Genomic DNA, 25,059 nt, shown 5'->3' with positions numbered 1-25,059 from the left:
TGGGAGTCCTACAGTCTCTGCTTTGCTATGGTTTTGAAAAGAAAAGGATTGGCTCTGCCCCCTGTTCTCAACTTGGTAAGCTTTCTACATGCTCCTACAAACAGTGAGTTCCAGACTTTCCCAAAGGGTTTTTTAGTCTAAGGTTCCACCTATTGTAAGCCAGGGCCCCCTCCCGCCCCCCCTCCCCTTTTTATTTAAAATAAGAATTTAGTATTGCTTTTGCTTAGGCCCTGGGAGCAGAGCCAGGCTATGGAGGCGTGGGCAGGAGAGGAACTGATCTAAAATTGGAGCTTATTTTCATCTTACCTTTTATCCAAGTTACATCTAGAATCCAATATTGACTCTACAAATGATTCCCTGCTTCCTCCCCTGGTGAACTCTTTCTCTTAAGAGTAACAACAATGAAAATTGAATCTTGGAGAGGTTAAATTGTTTTTCAAAGGTAAATTACTAGTAAATGATGGACCTAGAGCTGAAACCACAATCCATGCCTTTTAACCATTTAAGGTGGTTAACTATCTTTTAATCATCTAAAAGGAAGAATTATCCACTGAATGGATGAAAAAGAATTGTGTATCTCCTATATTTTTATTATTGAACATGTAGTGGAACAACATTAAATAAAAAATAACCCAGTAAAGCCCTAGCCAGTTTGGCTCAGTAGATAGATCATCAGTCTGCAGACTGAAGGGTCCCAGGTTCGATTCTGGTCAAGGGTACATGCCCAGGTTGCAGCTCAATCCCCAGTAGGGGGCATGCAGGAGACAGCCGATCAATGATTCTCTCTCATCATTGATGTTTCTCTCTCTCTCTCCCTCTCCCTTCCTCTCTGAAATCAATACAAATATAGTTTAAAAAAATAACTTAGCCAAATCCCACTAAACCTGGAAAGCCAAGAGTTCATAGTACCTACTTCCCTTATTGGGAACTATTGGGATTAATTTTCTTAGCAACACTGTAGCTATCTAACCTCCCCAGAACTCATTTCTTTTACTCCTGGTCACTAAATGCTTCTGACCATTTGTCCTCTCTTGGGCTCTATTCCCTTGAGCTAAGACAAAGGATCAAATTGTCAGATAAGATTCACATGAATTAGCTTACCATAATTAAACTTTAGTAATAATTGTAACAATACAACAATCAAATGGTACAAGTGAGAAAATAAGAAAAATAAAAGGTACAAGTGAAGTAGGGAGTCTGGAACATCGTGTATTAACCCCTGGTTTCCTATCCCTCATTGAATGTGTTCTCTCCAGCCAGAGTAATGGATGAGATCTCTAACTGAGGCTTCCAGGTCACCTTATAAAGCAGGGAGTTTTTGGTTTTTGAAACATTTCTTTGATATTACCAGATAATTATACAGCTTATGTGACATTCTTCAGGGAGCCATGGAAGCAAAAGAAGGCTTTTCCAGGACAAACGAAGCTTGTAGCTTTCCCCAACCCTGCTTTTATCTGCTTCTCTTTCAAAGAAAGAGATTTAGCCAGAGCTGTTAGCAAGAGCCAGGGAATTATAATTTTTTGCTATCTACCCTTTGATGGGAAATCCTCATAATCCCATTGACCATTTTCCCTGATTGTAAATCTGTTTCCTCCAAATTCCATTGTTAAGACATCCACCATGATTTGCCTCAAAGCTTTCACCATTTTATACCAAAGATGGATAGGCAGTAATCATGTCATCAGTTTCTCATCATATTTTTCCATCCTTCCCTTTTTTCTCCTTATGAAGTGCCTTAATCATTATGAGTCAGATTTGATATTCCTGTATAACTTTGTGCTTTTCAACTCACTCGTACTTATCACCTCTCCCTTCCCAACTTTTTCAGTGACAGGAATCTGTTGAGCTATTAAATCCCATTTATACTAAGACTTGTTAATTAAGACATGAGAAAAGGCCCTGCTGGTGTGGCTCAGTGGTTGAGCATCGACCTATGAACCAGGAGGTCACGGTTCAATTCCTGGTCAGAGCACATGCCTGGGTTGTGGGCTCCATCCCCAGTGTGGGGCATGCAGGACTCAGCCGATCACTGATTCTCTCTCATCATTGATGTTTCTATCTCTCTCTCCCTCTCCCTTCCTCTCTAAAATCAATAAAAATATACACATATTTTAAAAAAAGATATGAGAGAAGGGCAATGTTCTGAGACCTGGCTTTTTCTTGGAGGAAGATACTGTTTTCCCTCTAGCCTGTAGGCAGTGGTTGCTCATTCTCCCATATTCCATGTACCCATGAGTTCGGAGGTGGATCTGATGTCCTTATCATTCCTCACTGTCACTTCTTGAACATTACTCCTCCACTTTCAGGTAAAAACTCCTGCTCTTTGAGGTTTATATCACTTCCTACCACTAATCATTACTCATCTACCAACAATCATTCGTCATGCCTCTGATTTATTGTGTCAAATGGGTCTCATCTCTTTAAAGTCTTGTCATCAGTCTGGATGTCTTCAGTATGACCTATGTGATACCTGGCCGCCTGGTTTCCTGACTGTTCATTCTTTTTGTTGTTATTGTATTAATTAGCAATAATTGGATATCACTGTGAGATCATTATAATCTGAAAGAATTAAATGGAGACATTGGGGACTGCAAATAGAATATGGCCACTTACCAGGTGCTCTTCTCTTACCAGAATTATGTCATTTTGCCTTTTCTCTGATGGGTTGTTGTTGTTGGTTTTTTTTCAGTAACCTCTGGAATTCTTTGAAACTAACTTCTCTGTCTCCATTTCTTGTCCAGTTCTTTAAAGAGGTTCTTTAGGGTGCTTGGACCTTTAAGTAAACTGGGAAATTCATTCTGAATCAATAGCATCAGCTTTTGCTTCTATTGCTGGTTTGGATCACCTTCTCTGGCTGTGTATTTTTCAAAACTGCTCTTCTGGTCTTTTTTGTTGTTGTTTGTTTTTACGCTTGCATTATTATTTAATTATAGTAGTATTTTCCATGTGAACAACTTGAAACCTAGTTTTGCCCAGTCATGTATTATGCAAACATAAATCAAATAATTTTATAGTAATGTGCAGTAAACTTGAAGACAAAAACATTACTAGAAATGAAGTACCTCAATAAGTTCAATTTACCAGGAATCTTCTGTTCTTTAGAAGACATACTTTACGCTCGTTTTGGTGCTCTCAGATTCCTAGTTTCCCCTCCTAAAGACAGCAATGACAATTTCTTGAATATTCTTCCAAAAATAGTCTATGCATAATATATATACATAAACATTATGTTCTTTTTCCTCCCAACACAAATTGTAACACACTATACATACCATGCTGCACCTTTCTTTCTCATCATAGTGTATCCTGGATATCATTCCATATCAGGATGATATAGAGTGTCTTATTCATTCCTGTAACTACGTGGATCTTCCTTAATTTATTTAGCCAGTTCTCTATTGATGGATAAGTTATTCCCAATATTTTTTGGTCTCAAACAACATACAGTGAATATCTTTGATATTATGTGTGATACTATAACTGTTCAATAAATTCCAAATTTAGCTATCTTTATTCTATAAGGCCGAATTTCTTTCCTTCAGAGCACTCCCATTAGTTTGCAATCCTACATTTATTATTATGTCTATTTAATCTCTGTCTCCCTTTTTCCAAGTAATGAGTTCCATCAAAACAATGCCTAGCATGAAACAGATACTTAGTAATATTTGTTGAATGGCTGAATGAATAAGGAGATAAGGATAATTAATATCTAGGTGGGAAATAACGGCACCTTATTAATTAAACCTTAGCGGTTATGTTTTATACCAGAAATTTGCACCTCTATAAAAATCAAAGTAATTTGCAATGTATCCATCTTCTATACGTTAACATGTAAATTGAGGCTCTACTCAATAGTAAATAGTAAGTCAAATGAAAGTACGTTTTCTTAGACAGGGTTTGGCAAACTTTTTTTTTCTTTTTAAAAAAATATATATATTTTATTGATTTTTTACAGAGAGGAAGGGAGAGGGATAGAGAGTTAGAAACATCGATAAGAGCGAAACATCGATCAGCTGCCTCCTGCACACCTCCTACTGGGGATGTGCCCTCAACCAAGGTACATGCCCTTGGCCGGAATCGAACCTGGGACCTTTCAGTCCACAGGTCGACGCTCTATCCACTGAGCCAAACTGGTTAGGGCAGCAAACTTTCTTAAAAGGGTCAAATAATAAGTATTTTAGGCTTTACCAGTCTTAGGATAACTCTGTTACAGTTACTTAACTCTGCCATCTTAGAGCAAAAACAGCCACAGACAATACATAAATAAATTAGTGTGACAATGTTCCAATAAAACTTCATTTACAATAGTAGGCAGCATCTGGAATTGGCCCTTGGGCCATAGTTTGCTGCCCTTAGTTTACTGAATGAGTAGGATATCCCTTTTTCCATTCCTGATACAGTTAATTTGTGAGTACCCTCTTTTTTTCTGTCATCAGTCTGACTAGAGCTTTTATCAGTTTCATCAACCTTTCAAACAACCAACTTTTGGTTTCTTTCATTTTCTGCATTGTTTTTTGTTTGCTTTCTGTTTCATTAGTTACTCTTTTTTTTGTTGTTGTTGTTGATTTTTTTACAGAGAGCAAGGGAGAGGGACAGAGAGTTAGAAACATTGATGAGTGAAACATCGACCAGCTGCCTCCTGCACACCCCAAACTGGGGATGTGCCTGCAACCAAGGTACATGCCCTTGACCAGAATCAAACCCGGGACCCTTCATGCCGCAGGCCGACACTCCATCCACTGAGCCAAACCGGCCAGGGCTCATTAGTTACTCTTATCTCTGTCATTTTCTTTCTCTCCTTTTTTGGGTATAATTTACTCTTCCTTTTCTAGCTTTTATAATGAAAGCATAGATCATTGGGGTTTTTTTAATTTTTGCTGTTAAAATTTAGTTTTTATTTTTCTAGATCTTTGTGAATGCATTGAAAGGAAATTAATTAGAAGAAATATTTTAATATCGCTGTTCACCCTTTCTCTATAATAGAAGTGTCAACCAGATTCATGATCGACAATTACAGATCAAAACACACACATGCAATTGTCACCAGCGAGAGCTTTATATGTATCGCACTTGCGCAAGTCAACTTAGCCTTTTATCCTATATAATAAAAGCCCAATACACAAATTGTTCGACTGGGAGTTCGACCGCTCACTATGATGTGCACTGACTGCCAGGGGGCAGTGCGGAACATGGCAGGCGTCAGCAATGTGGTGCTGGCAGCGAGCGGCAGTGGAGGCACTGCTGGCCCCGATGGGGCCTGATGAGAGTGGGACTGCGGCGGGATGGTGGAGCAGATGAGGGGTGGTGCCAGGCCAAGGTGGGTGTGAGCCAGGGCCTGATTGCTCTGCTGATCGCCCTGCAGACAGCGACCAGTGGTGGGGGCGGGCCACCGCCCAGCTCCCAGGCGCTGAGGGAGCCAGGCGGGGGGCCCAGCCCTGGTAGATCGCCTGCAGGTGGGATGGTGGAGCAGGTGAGGGACAGGCATCAGGCCACGGCGGGGTGCCAGGTGGGGCTGCGGGGCTGTGGGGCTGTGAGACTGGGGGTGTGAGCTGGGGCCCGATCCCTGTAGGCTACCCCGGGGGACCCCATCCATGCATGAATTCGTGCACTGGGCTTCTAGTATATATATATAATAAACTTGTTTAATTAGACCTGCTTTCTGATTTAGCTAAACTTTTTCCAGCCCAGTGAAGCACCCCAACTTCTCTTTCAGGTAATTGTCAGCAGCACAGCAGTAAATACCAACACAAAGCAGATTATTATTGTAGATCATGCAGGGAGAACAAAGGGTAAAATATTTAACTGTAGCAGTGTTTGACTATATTTTACACAGTGAGAAAACCTGAAGTAATTTTCAAGGTCCACCATTTCTTACTTCTTTTTAGTCGGGTCAAGTTTCTAAGCTTTCTAAATCTCTGTTTTCCAGCTAATAAAAAGAAAATAGGATTCTACCGAGTCTACTATCTATCTACTCCAGGACCTCTGTGAGGATCAAATGAGATGAGGCACAGGAAAACGCTTCACAAACATTTGGTTAAACTGTAAAATGTTTGCACCTGGCTATAAAGCAAGTTGTGTTCCTGGGCTGCAGAAACTACAGAGGCTAGTCGCTAGGGAAAGGAAGCTGGGCGTTGCTATGTGATGTCATTACCTGGAGCCCACAGTGAACGTTTCTGGGCTGGGCAGGGCTGCTCCATGGGGTCTTGGCAGCGATTTGGTGGGGTGTCACTCTGGGGTGGTGGTGGGGCCTGTGTCCCACTTGGGGGAAGTTGAGTGTTGGTTTGGTTTGTCGGCGCCAGGTCTGTGGTGCTGTTTATTTTTAAATGGCGAGTGCACATCATGGCTACTCCTGCATTGAGTGTCTGCCTCCTGGTGGTCAGTGTGTGTCATAGCTACCGGTCAGACAGATGGACACTTAGCCAAATATATATATATATATATATATATATATATATATAGATAGATAGATATGTAGAAACAAAAAGCTTCATTTAAAAATATAAGTAAGATCATAATATATAGATTTTCTGCAGCTTGCTTTTTAAAAAAATGTATTTTATTGATTTTTTTACAGAGAGGAAGGGAGAGGGATAGAGAGTTAGGAACATCGATGAGAGAGAAACATCAATCAGCTGCCTTTTGCACACCCCCTACTGGGGATGTGCCCACAACCAAGGTACATGCCCTTGACTGGAATTGAACCTGGACCCTTCAGTCCGCAGGCCGACGCTCTATCCACTGAGCAAAACCTCTATCCACTGAGCCAAACCAGTTAGGGCATGCAGCTTGCTTTTTTAACTTAAGGTATTGTGGGGATGTTTCTATGGCTGTACAGGGTGGTGCAAAAGTAGGTTTACAGTTGTTTGTATGGAAAATAATATAATAATTAATAAATGATAATACAAGAATAAACTCTGTTTTGCGTACTCACAACTGAAACCTACTTTTGCCCCATCCTGAATATAGAACTCTACCTCATTGCTTTTAATTATTTTTAAAAATTATTGATTGCTTGATTGATTTTTAGGGAGAGAAAGACATCGATTTGTTGTTCCACTTATTTATGCATTCATTGGTTGATTCTTGTACCGTATGTGTCCTGATCAGAGCTCAAACCCACAACCTTGGCATATAAGGACAACACTCTAACCAACTGAGCTGCCCGGCTAGGACTCTACCTCATTGTTTTTAATTGCAACAATATCCTTTTTTTTTTTTTTAAATCCTCACCCATTGATATTTTCCCATTGATTTTTTGAGAGAGTGGACGAGAGAGGGACAGATAGAGAGAAATATCGATGTGAGAGAAACACATCGATTGGTTGCCTTCTGCACATGCCCCAGCCAGAGCCTGGGCAGGGGAGGAGCCTGCAATCGAGGTACATGCCCTTGACCGGAATCAAAGCCAGGACCCTAAATCTACAGGCCGATGCTCTATCCACTGAGTCAAACCAACTAGGGCTGCACATAATATTCTTCCAAAAATAGTCTATGCATAATATACATAAACATTATGTTCCCCTCCCCCCAACACATTGTAGCACACTATATACACCATATTCTTTAGTAACTACTTCCATATTGATAGACATTTAGAGTCTTCAAATATCTCACCAGTATGGACTATATTACAATGAAATCCTAACAACTGAGAAGTTCTCCAGGATAGAGATAAACAGATTTTTTTAAAAGGTGAAAATACTTTAAAGATTTTTTTTTAATTTTTTGAGAGATAGAGGAGAGAAAGAAAGAAACATCAATGTGAGAGCATGACATCGATTAACTGTCTCCTGCACATCTCTTACTGGGCTGGATCCTGCAACCTGGGCATGTATCTTGACTGGGAATCAAACCTAAGGGCAAAACTTTGGGGAAAAGTCTTCCCACATTAATTACATTCATCAGATTTTTCTTTAGTATGGATTCTTTGATATTCAACAAGGCTTGAGCTGTAACTGAAGACTTTCCCACATTTCTTACAGTGATAGGGTTTTTGTCTAGTATGAATTATCTGATGTCTAATAAGAATTGAGCTCTTCGTAAAGGCTTTCATTACACCATTAAGGTTTATTTCCACCATGAGTTTTCTTATGTTCAGCAAAGGATGTATACCTGAAAGATTTTCCACATTTATTACAATGATAGGGTTTCTTTCACGTATGCGTTCTTTAGTGCCTATTAAGAGTTGCTATCAGGAGTTCGTGCTAAGAGGCCTGATGAAAGAGCTCCTGCCTCCTCCTCTCCCTCCTGCCTGCCTGTTCTTTTGGGTATGGGGGTCGTGATATTTTGAATCAGTCCTGCTTGTGTCCCATTAATCACTTATTTTTTTCCTCAGGAGGATCTGTATCAGAATCTTGAGATCTGAGCTCCTGTATATTAGTGCTACATCCTTAGCCCATTCCTCACAATTTATAAATTCCTTTTCTTACATTTTCAATGCCATTAGAGGCCAGCTGGCTTCAATTAAATAAATAAAAACACTTTTGAAGTAATTTATCACTGAAAGACTGATTAAACCCATGCTATCTTAAAATAAAATTAAAAAAGTTGAGCTCTTCCTAAAGCCTTTTCCACATTCATTATATTAATACTAGAGGCCCAGTGCATGAAAATTCATGGACACAGGGGTCCCTCAGCCCAGCCTGTGCCCTTTCACAGTCTGGGACCCTTGGAGGATGCCCACTTGCTGGCTTAGGCCTGCTCCCCGAGAACAGATGATCTAAAAGGAATAATCATATCCTTGGGTAAGGATTTTTTAAAAAGGTAGTGGTCGCATGAAAATTCATTGCCAGTGGGGCTGAGGGTACTGGGGGACTCTGCTGGCAGGTGTGCGGAGCAGCCGGACCCACCTGGGGGCAGACCTGACTGTGCCACCTGCCTGCTGCCCCTGGCAGGGCTGAGGGAACTGGGTGCCATCATCTTGTGGCTGTGGGCACCGCCATTTGTGAGGGCATGACGGTCAATTAGCATGTTACCTCTATTATATAGGACTAGTGGCCCAGTGCATGAAAGTCGTGCACATTAAAAGGGAATTAATTAGAGGAAATATTTTAATATTGCTATTTGCCCTTTCTCTCTAATAGAAGTGTCAGAGATTGAGCGAGACCCAGACCCAGCCAGCTCCCCCCCCCCCCCCCCCCCCCCCCAATTGAGCGAGACCCAGACCTGGACGGCCCCACCCCTGTCAAGCCCTGCTGGGCAGGGGACGCAGTGATTCAGAAGCCTGCCTTTATTTTCTCAGTTGCCTGGTGTGCACATTTAGTCTCTTGGACATTTAGTAGGTATTTTCTGGGAGTTAGGTTGGCTTTGGATGATTATCAGTTTGTTACTTTAGCTAGACATAGCCTTTTTTCAGTTATGTGTACAAGCAGACATATGATTATCCATTTCTTTAATACTTTGATTCTTCTGCATATTTCCTATATTACTTCTAAAATATACTTTATGTTATAATCACAGAGCCAGGGCTAGGGTGAAGAAAGAGGCACATAGGACATAAAATTTAAGGAGACACTTACTCTCAAGGGTTGGGTAAGCCAACCTTGCACTTGAATGATTCTGAGAGTAAGTGCCTCCTTAAATTTTGTGCCCCAGGCACCTCTCTTGCCTCATCCTGGTTCTGGCCCTATATAACCCTGACCAAGGTTGGTTATAGACACCTATATAACAAGACCTTAAAGTGAACTCTTTCTAACAACTTTCATTTAGAGAATGCTTTGACTTTACTTCATCTACGAATATAGAAGTGAAAATCAATGCTATGTCTTCAGTAATTCAGCAGCCCAAAAGTTCCTCCATAAGTAGCATTAGCAGAATTTTGGACCATTTATCTAGGTTAACCACAGTAGGTCATTGTTTTACCTATCATGACATAGCTTGACATGATTAAAATTTTGGTATGCTTGACTACTACTGGTCTGACTGATACCATGATATGCAAAACCACCTGACTCTGGAAACAATTGGTTAGGACATGATAAACCTGTAACCTGCAAAAGGTCAAGCATCTCTTTGTATTGCTGCCAGTTCAGTGGGGGACATATTCCAGCTTGTTTAGCTATCTGCTCTTGTGGTCTCTTAGTCTTCACATTGTTCCTGAGAAACATCTTGGTGCGCGCCCCCTCTCTCCCCTTCCTCCATACACTCCCACCAGAATAGCTCTTTTGATTTGTTTGTTTTAAGAACTAGATGGAATTCTCTGTAAAAGGTCTACTTGGAAGGGATTTATTTAGAGAGGAACCAGCAATGCATGTGGAGCAGTACTCTACAAGCTAAAATATCCTGAGCCAAAAACACTCTTTTTTGCATTTTCTGTTCCTCTTACTAGATAGCTTTCCCACCCTCTTAAAAACAAGTTTTCACAATAGCCAAATGTTGGTGTTCAGGATTCTTTACAGAGTAGTAGTCTGTTTTTATTTCATCTTTAAATATTTTCATTCTTTGTTTTTAGATGCCAGTGAGAGCAGGTGTAAGCAGGTGAAGACACAATTTGGAGTTGGCCTGAGATCTGGGGGAGAAAATTACCTCCGCCTTCTTGAAGGAACCTCCTCTCTCCAGTCATGTTGGGCTGCCTGCTGCCAGGACTCTGCATGTCATGCCCTTTGGTGGTTAGAAGGGATGTGCATTCAGGCAGACTGCAACAGTCCCCAGAGCTGCCAAACTTTTAGGACAGACTCTTCCAATTCTGTGCTGGTGTTTTTAAAGAAATTCCAAGCTGCAGATGACTTTCTACCTGAAGATGTTGCAACTCATATTCTGGGGCTAGGTTGGAGCAGGGCATCTCAGAGGAGGCAGAGCCTTCCCAGAGCTCTACTCAGACCTGCTGTATCTTCCAGTGACCAGCAGAACTTAATCAGGAAGCTTCAGAAGAGAGAGAGTCCCAGTGAAGAAGTTATACCTATAGTGACACAGCGTTCTGAAGTGAATGACTCCAAGGAACTAGGTGATCTGAAAACCAATGGCTCCGAAGAGGTAAGCATATTATGAATAAGGAGCAGAGAATCTGTTAAATCTGTTTTTACATTTGGCACCCATAGGTTATGAGGCTTGGTGCTTGTGGCCAGTGCTCCTAGGCTGAGGAGTGTATGTATAAAGCTGCTTAGTGCCATCTTTGTGGGTGCTTCCCAGATGAACAAGGGTAATTTGACCTTAGAGATATTCACTCCATGCAAGTCTGACATTGTTTTGATAAAAGCAGAAAGTTGCTCATTATCTAGTCTAAACTGGTTGTTGGCTGCAGATAAGTGCCATTGTGTGGGTGTTAGTCTCCACCAACGATTCTGCAGTGATTTCTGCCAGATTGCAAAACACTTGATTGATGTGGTTGCAGTCAAGTTCTCCTCCTCCTTTCCCCCCATCTCCTGCCTGTAAATATATTCCTTATGAGGTCGTTTCTATTCCAGTCTAAAGTAACCAGGGCTGGTAGTGCAGATTAAGACCTGACCTGCTGGGCTAGGGAGCTGGATGTGGCCGTTAGCCAAGAGGTTTCTGCAGTGAATGCTCACAAGCTTTGTATGCCAAAGGAGATAATACCACCAGTAGAGTTAATTCCGCTTATTATGTTTCTTCATTGTTGATCTTCCTGGGCAAATTATTAAAAGGAATGACTCACTTCATGCTCAGTCTCCTTTGATTCCTGTGACTTATTTTTGTATTTGTTTTGTCCTAGTTGTCTCTATCAAGTTGAAGCCCGAGTGGGGAGGCAGTACTGCATGCCTGGCACTGTGTGCTAATCATTTTACCATGTCATTTTATTTAATTTTCATAGCAATATTTCCAAATAGGTGTTACTAACCCTACTTTAGTGTTTCAAAGTTTGTCAGGTGAGGAAACTGAGGCCTAAAGTTAAACAGTTTGATCATGCAGCTAATGAATAGCAAACATAGAATTGGAACCCAGATTTAATATTAAGAAAAGAACTTTCAGTGCAGTATTAGAGATATAGACTTAGGCTTAATATGCCCATAAACATTTATAGACACTTATCAATGTCAGGCACTTTTCTAAGCTCTGGAGATGTATAGGTAAACAAGATATGATCTGTTCCCTCAGGAAGTTTACAGTCTAGTGGAGACTCAGACATGAAAATAGATATTTACAATAGTGTATAATTATTGCATTAGTAGAGTTATATACACAATACAATAGGATCACAAAAGAGGAAGTGACCTACTTGAGCAGGGAGGTGGTGTGTATGTTCAGAGAACACTTTATAGAGATGTTTAACTTATTTCTCAAAGCAAAGTAGGCTTTCACTAAGGGATTAAAGATATTACAAGTATTCTGGACAGAGGCACCGTGTATGCAAGGCTCAGTCTATCAGCAAATATTTATTGCACATTTACTAGAACAGGGTACTATACTAAGCTAGGCACTAGGAATATTATAGTAAATAAGATAAATGTGATTTCTGCCCGAATAGAGCTTACACTCTGGCAAGGAAGACAGACATTACATCTATAATAATTAGATAATTATAAGTTTGATGTAGGTTGTGAAAGGATAAGTGCAGATTCTTTAAGAGCATCTAGTAGGGACCTAATCAAGACTAAGGGGTAAGGTTAGGCCACTTTAAGAAAGGAAAGTTTAATCTGAGACTTGAAGTAGAAGTAGGAGCTAAGGAAAGAAACAGGCCAAAGGTATTTCAGGCAGAGGGGATAACAATTTCAAAGTTTGTCATGTGGCAAGATTAAGAAGTTGAGAGACACTGGTCTTGTTTGTCAAACAGAGCAAGAAAGCTAGTGGTGCAAGAAAAGACTTGAGAGGTGTGCAGAGCCTTAAGGCCTTCTTAAAATATTGATCTTTATTTAAGGAGGGAATGGCATGATCAGATAAGTTTTTGTGTGTTGAATAGATTGGAGAAGGGCAAGAATGTACATGGACCTCTTCAAGCAAAGGAACCATTGCATTAAAAAAGGAGGTTGAAGATACAGGAAAGGGGATAAGCAACAAATAATCCCTCAGAGCCATGGTCCTCAGACTTCAGTGTGCATCAGAATCACCTAAAGGCTTGTTAAACATTGCTGGGCCCCACTTGAGAGTTTGTGATTTAGTAGGTCTAGAGCGAGGCCTGAGAATTTGCATTTGTAAAATGCTGGAGAATGCTGAAACTACTGGTCTGAGAACCATATTTCAGGAACCATTGCCTTCTAGGACAGGGGGGTTAGAATCCAGAGAATGGAACACAAGATTAGCTTTAAGTAGGAGAAGAGACATCCCCTTCATTGTGATAGGAAGGAAGAAATGTATGGATATAAATGCAGCTAAGGTAGATTTTGAGGTTTGGTAGAGAACATTGTGGTAGTTTTAATCTTGTTCCTGCTTTTTTCTGAAGTGGGATAGTAACTGAGAGCAGAAGCAGATAGCTGAGGTGGGGATAGGTGAGTAGAGGCAGGAATATCAGAAGTTTAGAGAGAGTGGTAAAGGTCTGAAATAGCCATTGTGAAGCATTGGAGATGGCAGAATAGGTAAGGAAATAGAAAGATTGCTGGGCAGCATTGAAGATGGAGACCATGAATTTGCAAGAGTGGTACTGATAGTTTGATTCATCCAAGATTGGAACTTTGCCAGTCTTGTGTAAAAGGAAACTGGGGCATGGAAATTGAGGTTATTGTCAAGAGAGTGAATGAAGAGAGAGTGTAAGAAGATAGGAAAAGAAGCAAATATAGGTGCTGACAGAGATATGATAGAAGAGATATACCTGATATTTAAAGGTTTTGCTGATAAAAAGCAGACATATGGGGCACAGGTAAATGTGAGTCCTGTAAGGATAGGAGGTAGTAGTCAGGGATATTTGAAGTTAAGATTTAGGACGTGGAGAAGCGCTTACAGGATCTAGGGTGTAGCTGTGGAAGGTTGCTGGGGTAGAGTGGAGAAGAAATTTATTGACAGGGAGCTCAAAAGAACATACTAAATGAGCTATCCATGTAGACACAACTAGACTTCACCAATGATGATGATAATAGCAATAGCTAATGTTTACTGAGTGAGCACTTAATATATGCCAGGTACCATTCTGCACCCTTTACATGTATTAACTCTTTTAATCCATACAACAAATCCTATGAAATACTATTATCATCTCTATTTTATAAATGAGGAAGCTCAAGAAAAGAAAGGTTAAGGAGCATGGCCAAGGCAACATAGCTAATATACTAGTATGGTAGTATCAAAACTTGAACCCAGGCACGCTGCTTCTATCCAGAGTCTGTTCTCTTAATAGGCAAGGACTTGGGGTGAAGAGGAATTTTGAGAGCCAGGTACCAAAGCCATCAGTAAAGTAGGAGGAGTAACTAGTTTGTTGGGAGATGACAGCTATGATGAGAGTTGAAGTGTAGTGCAGCAAGATGGCAGAGGAGAAGAGGTTTTTACAAAGAAGATAGAAGAGTAATTGTTTGCAAAGAGATTTGGGAAGGAGAGTCAATAACATAGCAACCCACCTTCAATCTTAAAGTATGGGAGAATAAGTAGCCATCATACATGGAAACAGTATCCTCAGGGGAGGGCAGGCTTACAGTTAAGAATAGCTGGTCACTAACTAGTTTATGGGCACTTGACCTGTGTGGTTATACAAGTCTCCACACTTAGAAAGGCCCTGTTTTTGGTTTAATGCTCTACTGTTGTTGTCGTCTTAAAATTCTTAATAATTTTAATAGATTTTGAACAAAGGATCCTGCATTTTCATTTTGCACCAGATCCGGCAAATTATGTAGCCTGTCCTGCAGGAGGTATAGGGAACAAAACATGAAACGACTGAGCATACAAGTGACTTATTAATCATGGAGTAGTAATTCCAAGACAATTCAATGGAATATTTGGGTGAAAGAAAAGGAGGTTGGGTCTCACAGGAGAGGAAGTATAGATGATTATAGGGATAACAGTTTAGTATGGTAAATGTTTAACAACTGGGTTTCCTAGAAAACAAAAACAAGCCCTGAATTGTAGACTGCGTCAATTTCATAGTGTAAATACTACCACCATAACCAATTTCAAACTACCAACATGAACTCACTGAACACAGAGTTAGGAGAGATGGGTACAGTCATCACACTACAGGATAATTGTGATCAATAAAATTAGAAGTATGCTGGGGCTGGCTGGCAGACCCTGAAAGATGGATGAATAATTACTGTAACACGTTTCTGTGAAAGAGAGGGCTAAGGCACTACTTGACTATGGTTTCCGTGTAGTCCCATTCACCTGCCTCCTTAGGTTTTTATTGTCATGACAGCTTGAACTCAAATTAACTTCTAGATACAATTAGTAGGGTAAGTATCCTTGAGAAAGTATATGCTTCTACAAGGTCGGGTCTTTAACCCTTTGCGGTCCAATATTATTTTTGGAATTCAAACAGTCTGGTCCAAATTAATTGACGGGATTGAATGTTGAACTTTTTAATGTTCTTATTGCTCGACGGTGGACCTGCTCCTAGTGCCTGGTCTGTCGAGTCAGCCTCGAGGTTGGACCGAAAAGGGTTAAAGACTAAACATAGAGATTCTAGCAAAAAGGTAGGGGCTGCCACCTTCGGCAAGGTCCCCTCAAAGGCCGCCGACCTTTCAGAGATTCCTCCTTACAGACATTCCAACCAAGTCCCGTGCTTCCCACAGAAGGAGACCACAAAAAAGAAAATATGGCAGATTTAGACCTGATAATCTCCTGGAAGATGGTGAAAGCTCAAATTCAATCCTTACAGATTTCATCTGTATGCTTGAAGGAAGATCCTGTGTTGGCTGGGGAGTTCTTTTTCTTCTTGTTCACTAGCTGTGGGCAGTGGCAGTAAATTGCTGCCAGTGAACAGGATCTCAAATTTAATGGTCTAACATGGAGAATGGGTGGGGGGGGAGGAATATTGAATTTGAATTATGAGCCCCAAAGGTGGAAGTGAGCCTTTGTGCACAGAGGCATCATATAGTTTGGCATCTGTTGAGAGCTGCAAGCATTGCTAAAAAATGGGGCAAAGTGAAGTCTTCAGATCCAGACAAGTTATGTTTGACCTTACATACTATGCTTAGGAAGGCCATGGATAGCTTTGGAAGGGTGATGAGATCATCTTTCTTGTACATTCAGAACAGTTAACTGGTAGGCATTTCTTTTAGGAGAGGACTTGGTGTTCCAACTTCTGTTTATGCACTAGGGAATGGAAGAGAAATGTATACACGGCAGATCTCCTCCTCCTAATTAGGGATGACTGGCTAGCAGCACTAGTTTCTAGTTTGTACTGTTTTCACTGAGGTAGGTCAGGCAACTCTGCATCCAAAATGGGAAGAAATTGTATCATAAATTGTTCTTGTCTTGCTCGAAATGCCTGCAGAGCTCTAGAGGCCCTGTGTTGTCAGTAGCATTTTTCATTCTTTTGGAAATATACATGTTGTATCCAAGAGCAGGTATTGTGGATCTTTTGCAATTCCCAAAGTGGAAAGGAATATCACCAATTTATTTCCCTTTCTCAACTTAAAGAAGGAGAAGCTGATAATGCTTGGTTTAATTACTGCATCGGCTCTATGCCATGAACCTCTAAATTACTAGGAAGAGGAGCCTGCAAGTTTGTTGATTTGGTGCTGGAACATTTGCAGTATAAGCATTTCAGTTTCTGGCAATTAATTGCTGCCTTTGTGAAAGAAGAAGGCGCATTCTCTTTGAGCCCAGGAAATGCAGATCCTATTAGGTTATCCGTACACATAGGTCTGACTTTAGGAGACTGAGATCCTCCTCTCTCTACCATCCATCTCCCTGTTTCCAGTCAATAATCACAGCATGTCAACCCCGACAAGCCAGGGGCTTTCTGAGGAACAAATGACTGAGTGGGTAAATGAGCCAAGCCCTTGGAAACCTCTCTGCTGCCTTTTTTTTTTCACTGAGGAAAACTCTTGTCCTGACTCTACATAAGGCCAGAGCATACCTCTTACCAGGAGATATTGGTGTTGAGTGTAGGCAGTGACACAAAAGAGCCTCATATTCAAGGACAGAAGCCCCAGCAGTTCTCTTTCTTCCCTTCCTCTCTGCTTTTGTTTTGGTTTGGTTTGTTTATCGGGGTTTTTTGCTTGGTTGCTTTCTTTTGGTTTTTGTTTTTAAATCTTTCCTTTAATCCTTTGGGCTTGTAAAATTTTTGCCAAGGGTTCATTTATTATTCCGGCCATTATTTCCTGACAAATTTGGAATTACTTAGGACCTAGTTTTTCCCAAATTCTCATCCTTAGTTATCTGAGCAGCAGACACCAAAAATTTTTTTAGCCCCAGGCCCCCCTCAGCTCTCTGGCCTGTGTAATTTGTATGGGCTTCTAAGCCCTGAGTAACCTAGGCTTTTGCAATACTGTCTGTGTGCATATATTCACTTCCCCAGCCCCACATCCCCACCCTTCTAATCTTACATGTGTGGCTTATTGCATGAAGAGAAAACCTGGGCAGCTCATTTCCTTGTGTGGGGTGTGCAGAAATTCCTACTATTGTACTTTTCCTTTTTCTAAAGTTTTAGTGCTTGAACCACAATGCCCTTTCTTTATTTTTTCTCACAACAGCTGCTTACTTTCTCCTGTTACTCTCTTAGTATTCTGGTTCTTTAGTCTGCTTATCTGATTTTACTATGTGAAATGAATTGATAATGTTTTTGTTGGCTACATTGTAAGTTAATTAATAAGGCAAGAGTTGATTTTAATGTGAATTTAACAGATCCTTGCTAATTGGCCAAACTTGAGCCACAGTAAAAAAGCCTCAAAAGCTGCTAAGACTTAGTTAACAAAACATCCCTCCCCCTTTCTCCTTTCTGTGATGGTCTTAGTTTCTCCAGGGAGGTCTGAGAAGATATAACTTTGAACAAACTACTGCAAACTTAAACCCTGCCATATTCACCAGTCTCATCTTTAGTTGCTAAGAATTGGCTTGGGATGTCTTTCATACCCCACTGGCTTACACTGGCTAGTGTAGGAAGACACTGTCTTTCATCTAGTAGGATTTTTGTGACAATAGTAGTTTTTATTTTAATACAGTTGTGTCTCAAATCAAAATATTTTAAAAGCTGAATTTTTGCAAATCATCCTATATAATAAAAGCCTAATATGCAAATTGTCCGACTGGGAGTTCGACCGCACTCTATGATGTGTGCTGACCCACCAGGGGGCAGTGTGGCATATGGCAGGCGTCAGCGACGTGGTGCTGGCAGTGGGCAGCAGTGGAGGCACTGCCGGCCCCAACGGGCCCCAATGAGAGCAGGACCATGGCAGGATGGTGGAGCAGGTGAGCAGGTGGTGCCAGGCCAGGGCGGGTGCAAGCGGGAGCCCGACCCGCAGATGGCAACCAGTGGCAGCAGCAGGGGGTGGGGCTGCTGCCCGGCTCCCAGGAGCTGAGGGGACCGGGCGGGGGCCTGACCCTGATTGATTGCCCCGTAGGCAGGATGATTGGAGCAGGTGAGTGGGCAGCACTAGGCCATGGCGGGGTGCCAGGTGGGGCTGCAGGGCTGCAAGGCTGGGGGCGTGAGTTGGGGCCTGATCCCCACAGGCCACCCCGAAGGACTCCACTGGACCTCTAGTTCTTTAATATTAAGTAAACACCAGGGTAGCATGTGTCTTACCAAGGAGGGCCTCTACCTGGACCGGGAAGTTATGACCCAGATAAATATCAGCATCCTGTGTGTACCCTGAAATCTACTACTCAAAACAGAATAGCTCACGATGGAGGTTTTTGTTTTTCTTTTTTGGTCATCTTGAATTATGATATTAATCATAACCAGTGGGGCTTGCTTGCTTGATTTGGAGAGGGTAGCTCCCAGACTGAGAGTGAGGAGGAAGGAGGAAGGAGCAAGAGGGAAAAAGAGGGAGAAATGAGAGATGGAGAAAGGGAACATGAATAGAAACCTTTCATCATTCTGAATAAAGCTTCTTTGAAGAAGAAATAGATGTATTCCTGGGGCATTATTATATGACTTAGAGTTTGTTCAGAATTGGGTTTGTTTTTATGATTTCTGTCAAATACCAGAAAAAATTGCCTAAGAAAATTCACCCAAGTGTTCCAATCCTATATCATCCCCTAAAATGTCACTATTATTTCATAGTTTCTGAAGTAAGATAATTTGCTTCATATCTCCTTTTCCTGTTTCTTTAAAAATCATAATCTTATATAATAAAAGGCTAATATACAAATGGTGGAACAAATGAACAGCCGAACAAATGGTTGCTATGACGTGCGCTATGACATCCACCAGGGGGCGTGTGTGGAACATGGTGGGCATTGGCTGTGGTGGGAGGGTGGAGCAGGTGAGTGGGGTGCCAGACCAAGGCAGGCTAGTCGCTGTCATTGGGGCGAGCCTCTGGTGGTTACTGAAAATTCTTTGCTCCTGTGCACCGTGGTCCCACCCAGCGCTCGCACCTGCTGCTGGTGCCAAAGCTGCCATTCGCACTCGCTACTGGTGCCAAAGCCGCCACTCACACCTAATGCCAGTGCCGGCCCCGCTCACACCTGCTGCCCGTGCCCGGCGCCGGTCCCAATCACTTGGTGCCATCAGCGGGTGTGAGTGTCAGGCAGACAGGACCACAGCGCATAGGAGCAAAGAATTTTCAGTAACCATCAGAGGCTCGCCCCGATGACAGCGACCGGCACCCCGCCTTGGTCTGGCACCCCTGCTTACCTGCTCTACCATCTTGCCGCGGCCAGTGCCAGTCGTGTTCTGCACATGCTCCCTGGTGGTCAGCACACATCATAGTGACCGGTTGTTCAGTTGTTCTGGTTGTTCCACTGTTCAGTCTATTTGCATATTAGCCTTTTATTATATAGGATAATAGACATATAAACAGCTCATGTTTATAGTATACAATTTGATTAACTTTTATATATGTACTAGAGGCCTGGTGCATGAAATTCATGCACGGGTAGGGTCCCTAGGCCTGGCCGTTGATCAGGGCCCACCGGGGATTTCCTTCCCCAGGCTGCCGGCTGCTGGCCAGGGCCTTCCTTTCCCAGGCTGCCGGATGGGGCCTTCATTCCACGCTGCCCCCTGGTGGTTAGCACACGTCATAGCGAGCGGTCAAACTCCCGAGGGGACAATTTGCATATTAGCCTTTTATTATATAGGATATATCCATAAAACCATAACCACAAAAAAAGATATTCATTACCCCAAAAGTTTCCTCCTGTCCCTTTGTAATATGTCTTTATCCCTAGACAACTACTGATATGCTTTAGATTATTATAGATTTTCTAGAATTTAAAAATAAATGGAATTATACATTATGTACTCTTCTTTTTAACAACATTATTGAGGAACAACTCACATACAAAACTCACTCCTTTTAAGCATACAGTTCAATGATTTTAGTAAATATGTAGAGTTGTATATCATCACTATAATCCAGTTTATTAACATTTCTGTCACTCAGAAACTTCCCTTGTGCTAGTTTGCTTAAAAGTTCTCATGACCAGCTGGTGTAGCTGAGCATTGATCCATGCACCAAGAGGTCCCTAGTTCTATTCCCCGTCAGGGCACATGCCCCGGTTGTGGGCTTGATCCCAGTGCAGGGTGTGTAGAAAGCAGTCGATCAATGTGTCTCTCTCATCAATGTTTCTATCTCTCTATCCCTCTCCCTTCCTTTCTCTCTAAAATAAATAACATCTAAAAAAAAAGTTCCCTTGTACATCCACTAATTTGATGTCTCTATAAATTTGCCTTTTCTGGATTTTTTATAAACGGAACCAAAACTATGTAGTCTTTTGTCTCTGGCTTCTTTCACTTAACATAATGTTCTGATGTTCATTCTTGTATTACTAGAGGCCCAGTCCACAAAATTCGTGCACTTGGGGGGTGGTCCCTCAGCCTGGCCTGTGCCTCTCACAGTCCGAGAGCCCTTGGGGGATGTCCGACTGATGACTTAGGCCCACTCCCTGGGGAGCGGGCCTAAGCTGTCAGTGAGACATTCTTAGCGCTGCCGCGGAGGCGGGAGAGGCTCTCCCTCCACTGCCGCTAGGCTCGCCAGCAGTGAGCCCAGTTCAGGGCTTCTGGCTGAGCAGTGCTCCCCCTGTGGGAGCACACTGACCACCAGGGGGCAGCTCCTGCATTGAGTGTCTGCCCCCTGGTGGTCAGTGTACGTCATAGCAACCAGTTGTTCTGCCGTTGGTGGATTTGCATATTAGCCTTTTATTATATAGGACGATGTGTCAGTAGTTGGTTCCTTTTAATGGCTGGATAGTATTTCATTATATGGACATCTCATAATTTGTTTATCTACTCAATTGTTGATGGATTTTTGGATTGTTTCCATATTTTGGCTACAGATAAAGCTGCTAGGAATATTTGTGTACCAGTTTTAATTTCTCTTGGATATATGCCTGGTGGTAGAATGACTGGATCATATTGTAAGTGTGTATTTACTATTTTAAGAAACTGCCAAACGGTTTTCCAAACAGTTGTACCATTTTACATCCCATTAGTAATATATGAAAGTTCCATTTGCTCTACATTCTCACCAACACTTGGTATGGTGAATCTTTTTCATTTTAGACATTGTAATAGATGTGTAATAAGATCACATTGTGGTTTTGATTTGCATTTCCTTAATGACTGATAATATTGAATATCTTTTCATGTGCTTATTTGCTGTCCATATTTTTTGGGTAAAGTGTTTGTTCATATTTCCCCTGACTTTAAAAGTTGGGTTGTTTTCTTACATATATCTTATGCATATAAATCATTTATTAGATATGTGATTTACAAATATTCTCAGTCTGTCTTGTCTTTTCATTCTCTTAGCAGTATCTTTTGAAGAGAAGATATAAATTTTGTTGATGTCCAATTTATCAGCTTTTTTAATGGATCACACTTTTGATATTGTATCTAAGAGAGATTTTCTCTTAAGTTTTCTTCTAAAAGTTTTATAGTTTTATTTATTTACTTTTAAATGTATTTTTATTGTTGATAGTATTACAGATATCTCCTGTTTTCTCCCCCTTACTCCCTCCTCCCAACCCCTACCACTGCCCTCACCAGGTCTTCACTACCCTATTGTCTGTGTCCATGGGCTATGCACTCAGTGTACCAGTTAATAATAGCGGATTTTGTAATCAAAGAAAACATGGTAATTTCAAGAGAAACATCAAAAGTGCTTTATTCAGCCCTAACCGGTTTAGCTCAGTGGATAGAGCATCAGTCTGTGGACTGAAGGGTCCCAGGTTCGATTCCGGTCAAGGGCATGTACTTTGGTTGCGGGCACATCCCCAGTGGGAGGTGTGCAGGAGGCAGCTGATCGATGTTTCTCTCTCATCGATGTTTCTAACTCTCTATCCCTCTCCCTTCCTCTCTGTAAAAAAAATCAATAAAATATATTTTTTTTAAAAAGTGCTTTATTCAAAGTAATGTCCATCGCTAGCTACACATTTCCCCATCTTTCAGGTAATTTGTGTATACGGTCCCAATAGAACTTTTCTTGTTTTGAGGCAAACCATTCAGAGACCCAATTTTCCACTTCTTCGTACTTTTTGAAGTACTGCTCAGAAAGTGTGTGTAATCTGAAGGAGCAAGGTCTGGTGAAAACAGCGGGTGGGTTAATACTTCCCCGGCAAGATCTTTTAACATGTCTTTAATTGGTTTTGAAGTGTGTGATGGTGTGGTATCATGAAGCAAAATTACTTTGCCGTGTCTTCTGGAACATTTTTGTCATTTCACGATCAAAGCATGGTTCAAATTGATTATTTGTTGTCGGTAGTGATCAGTATTAATGGTTTCACTTGATTTTAGAAGCTCATAATATACCACATCTTCCTGATCCCACCAAATGCAGAGCATTGTCTTCTTTCCGAAGCTGTTTGGCCTTGCAGTCGATGTTGATGGTTGACCTGGATCAACCCATGATTTTGTGCATTTTAGATTCTCAAAATAAGTCCACTTTTCATCACCAGTCACAATTCGATGCAAAAAAAGACTTTCTTTCGTGCCGTTGAAGCAACATTTTACTGACAACTTTTTGGTTTTCCATTTGTCTCTCGTTCATTTGATGTGGCACCCATTTTCCTTGCTTTAAAATCTTTCCCATTGCTTGTAAATGATCGGAAATTGTTTGCTGAGCAACTTTTAAACTTTCTGCAAGTTGTTTTTGAGTTTGACATGCATCGTCATCCAATAATGCTTGTAATTGTTGGTCTTCAAACTTTTTTGGTTGACCTGGACATTCTTTGTCTTTCACAACGAAATCATCACTTTTAAAGCGTTTAAACCAGCTTTCACAAGTATCTTGAGATGGAGCATGTTCACCATAAGCTTCCCGAAGTATACGATAACTTTCAGCAGCACTTTTCTTCAAAATAAAGTAATGAATTAAAACTTCCCGCAAATGCTTTTTTTTGGCACAAAATTCGACATTTTTAAGCGTAAAAATATCTATGATGTTAATACCTTCAGAAAACTTGACATATGAAGTTTTGAAGCTTGTTGTTAATACAATAAAATAGAATACATACCAAATCGCATATATATCAACATATGTGTAACTCCATCTATTGAAATAAATCCTCATTATTAACCAGTACACCTAGTATATCCTATCTAATGAAGAGGGAATGTGCTAATTGACCCTCACACCATCACCCTCTAGGATTTTGATTAAGATTACTTAGGGCTGTAAATCAATTGGGGAAGAATTGATAGCCTAATAATAATAGTGAGTCTACTGATCCATGAACACAGTATACTTTCCCTTTTATTTGAGTCATCTCTAATTTCTGTCAGCGATATGTTGTAATTTTTAGGGAACAGATTTCTCTTTTGTCAGATTTGTCCCTAAGTATTTCATCTTTTTGATGTATTGGTATTTTTAAAAATTTAGTTTCCATTTATTTAGTTCCAATTATATATAGAAATATAATTACTTTTTAGTATATTGATTTTGTATCCTGAAACCTAACTTATTTGCAAAACTAACTTATTCATTCTGGTAACTTTTTTTGTAGATTCCATAGGATTTTCTATATGTGTAATCATGTTTTATGTTGTCTATGAATAAAGACCATTTTACTTCTTTTCCAATCTGGATGCCTTTCCTTTTTCTTGCCTATTACATTGGCTAGAACCTTCAATATATGTTTAATAGAAGTGATGAAAGTGTACATACTTGCCGTGTTCTTGATCTTAGGAGAAATCATTCAGTCTTTACCATTAAGTATGATGTTAGCTGTAGGTTTTTTAAAGATATCTTTTACCTGTTGGAGAAAGTTCCTTTTTATTCCTAGTTTTATGGGAATTTGTATCAGGAATAAATGTTGGATTTTGTCAAATACTTTTTCTACATCTATTGAGATTTATATCGTTTTTTGGTTTTAGTGTGTTAATGATGGTGAATAACTTGATTGATTTTGAATGTTAATCCAACCTTGCATTTCTGGGATAAATTCCATTTAGTCATGGTGTATTATCCTTTGTATAAATTGTCATATTTATTTAATAAAATTTTGTTATTAATTTTTACATCTGTGTTCATGAGGGATATGTAGTTTTCTTGTAATGTCTTTGTTGGGTTTTAATATCAGAGTAATGCTGGCCTTATAGAGAGTCAGTTGAGAAATTTTCACTGTGCTTTAATTTTCTGGAAGGGTTTGTGTAGAATTGGTACTATTTATTACTTAACTGCTCAATATAATTTTCTAGTGAAGTCATCTGGGCCTGGAGTTCTTTGTAGGAACATTTTAAACTCCAAATTCAATTTATGTAATAGCTATATAACTATTTTGATTATCAATAATAGCCCTTTTTGAGTGAGCTTTGACAGATTGTGTCTTTCAAGAAATTTATGCATTTTATCCCAGTAGTCAAATTTATTGGCATAAAGTTGTTCACAATATTCTCTTATTGCCCTTTTAATATCTTACCTCTCTTATTCCTGATATTAATAATTTGTGTTCTTCCTTTTTCCTTCACTCTCCTCTCTTCTCCTAATCAGACTAGCTAGATTTTCTCCAAAACAATCTCTGGTTTCATCTGTTTTTCTCTATTGCTTTTCTGTTTTCTATTTCATTGATTTATGCTCTAATCTTTATTATTTCATTTCTTCTGATTAATTTGGATCTCATTTGCTCTTTTCTAGTTTCTTA

At 40.5% G+C, this 25,059-nt stretch overlaps 2 protein-coding genes across 6 annotated transcripts in view; one reads left to right on the top strand and one right to left on the bottom strand.

Annotated features, from left to right (window-relative positions):
• KIAA0319L (KIAA0319 like) overlaps positions 1–25,059 on the top strand; it is a 113,685-nt gene that overhangs the window by 25,937 nt on the left and 62,689 nt on the right. For 4 of the 5 annotated variants that reach the window (XM_070404709.1, XM_070404711.1, XM_070404708.1 and 1 more), the window contains exon 3: positions 10,451–10,971. In XM_070404709.1, the coding sequence (XP_070260810.1) occupies positions 10,451–10,971 (521 nt within the window). Of the gene's footprint in view, positions 1–10,450; positions 10,972–25,059 lie in introns of those variants that run through there. The other variant, XM_070404712.1, reaches the window with a different exon arrangement.
• On the bottom strand, positions 2,642–3,109 carry S100G (S100 calcium binding protein G). The gene is given in 3 exon segments (XM_070407321.1): positions 2,642–2,731; positions 2,733–2,884; positions 3,082–3,109. Coding segments are annotated over 3 exon segments (270 nt in total).

This window comes from Myotis yumanensis, unplaced genomic scaffold, assembly GCF_028538775.1.
Source record: "Myotis yumanensis isolate MYYU_CA2020_CCGP unplaced genomic scaffold, mMyoYum1.0.hap1 SCAF_2, whole genome shotgun sequence".
NCBI classification, from domain to species: domain Eukaryota; kingdom Metazoa; phylum Chordata; class Mammalia; order Chiroptera; family Vespertilionidae; genus Myotis; species Myotis yumanensis.
Note: the sequence above shows the minus strand (reverse complement) of the source record. Positions and strands in the feature narration are given on the sequence as shown.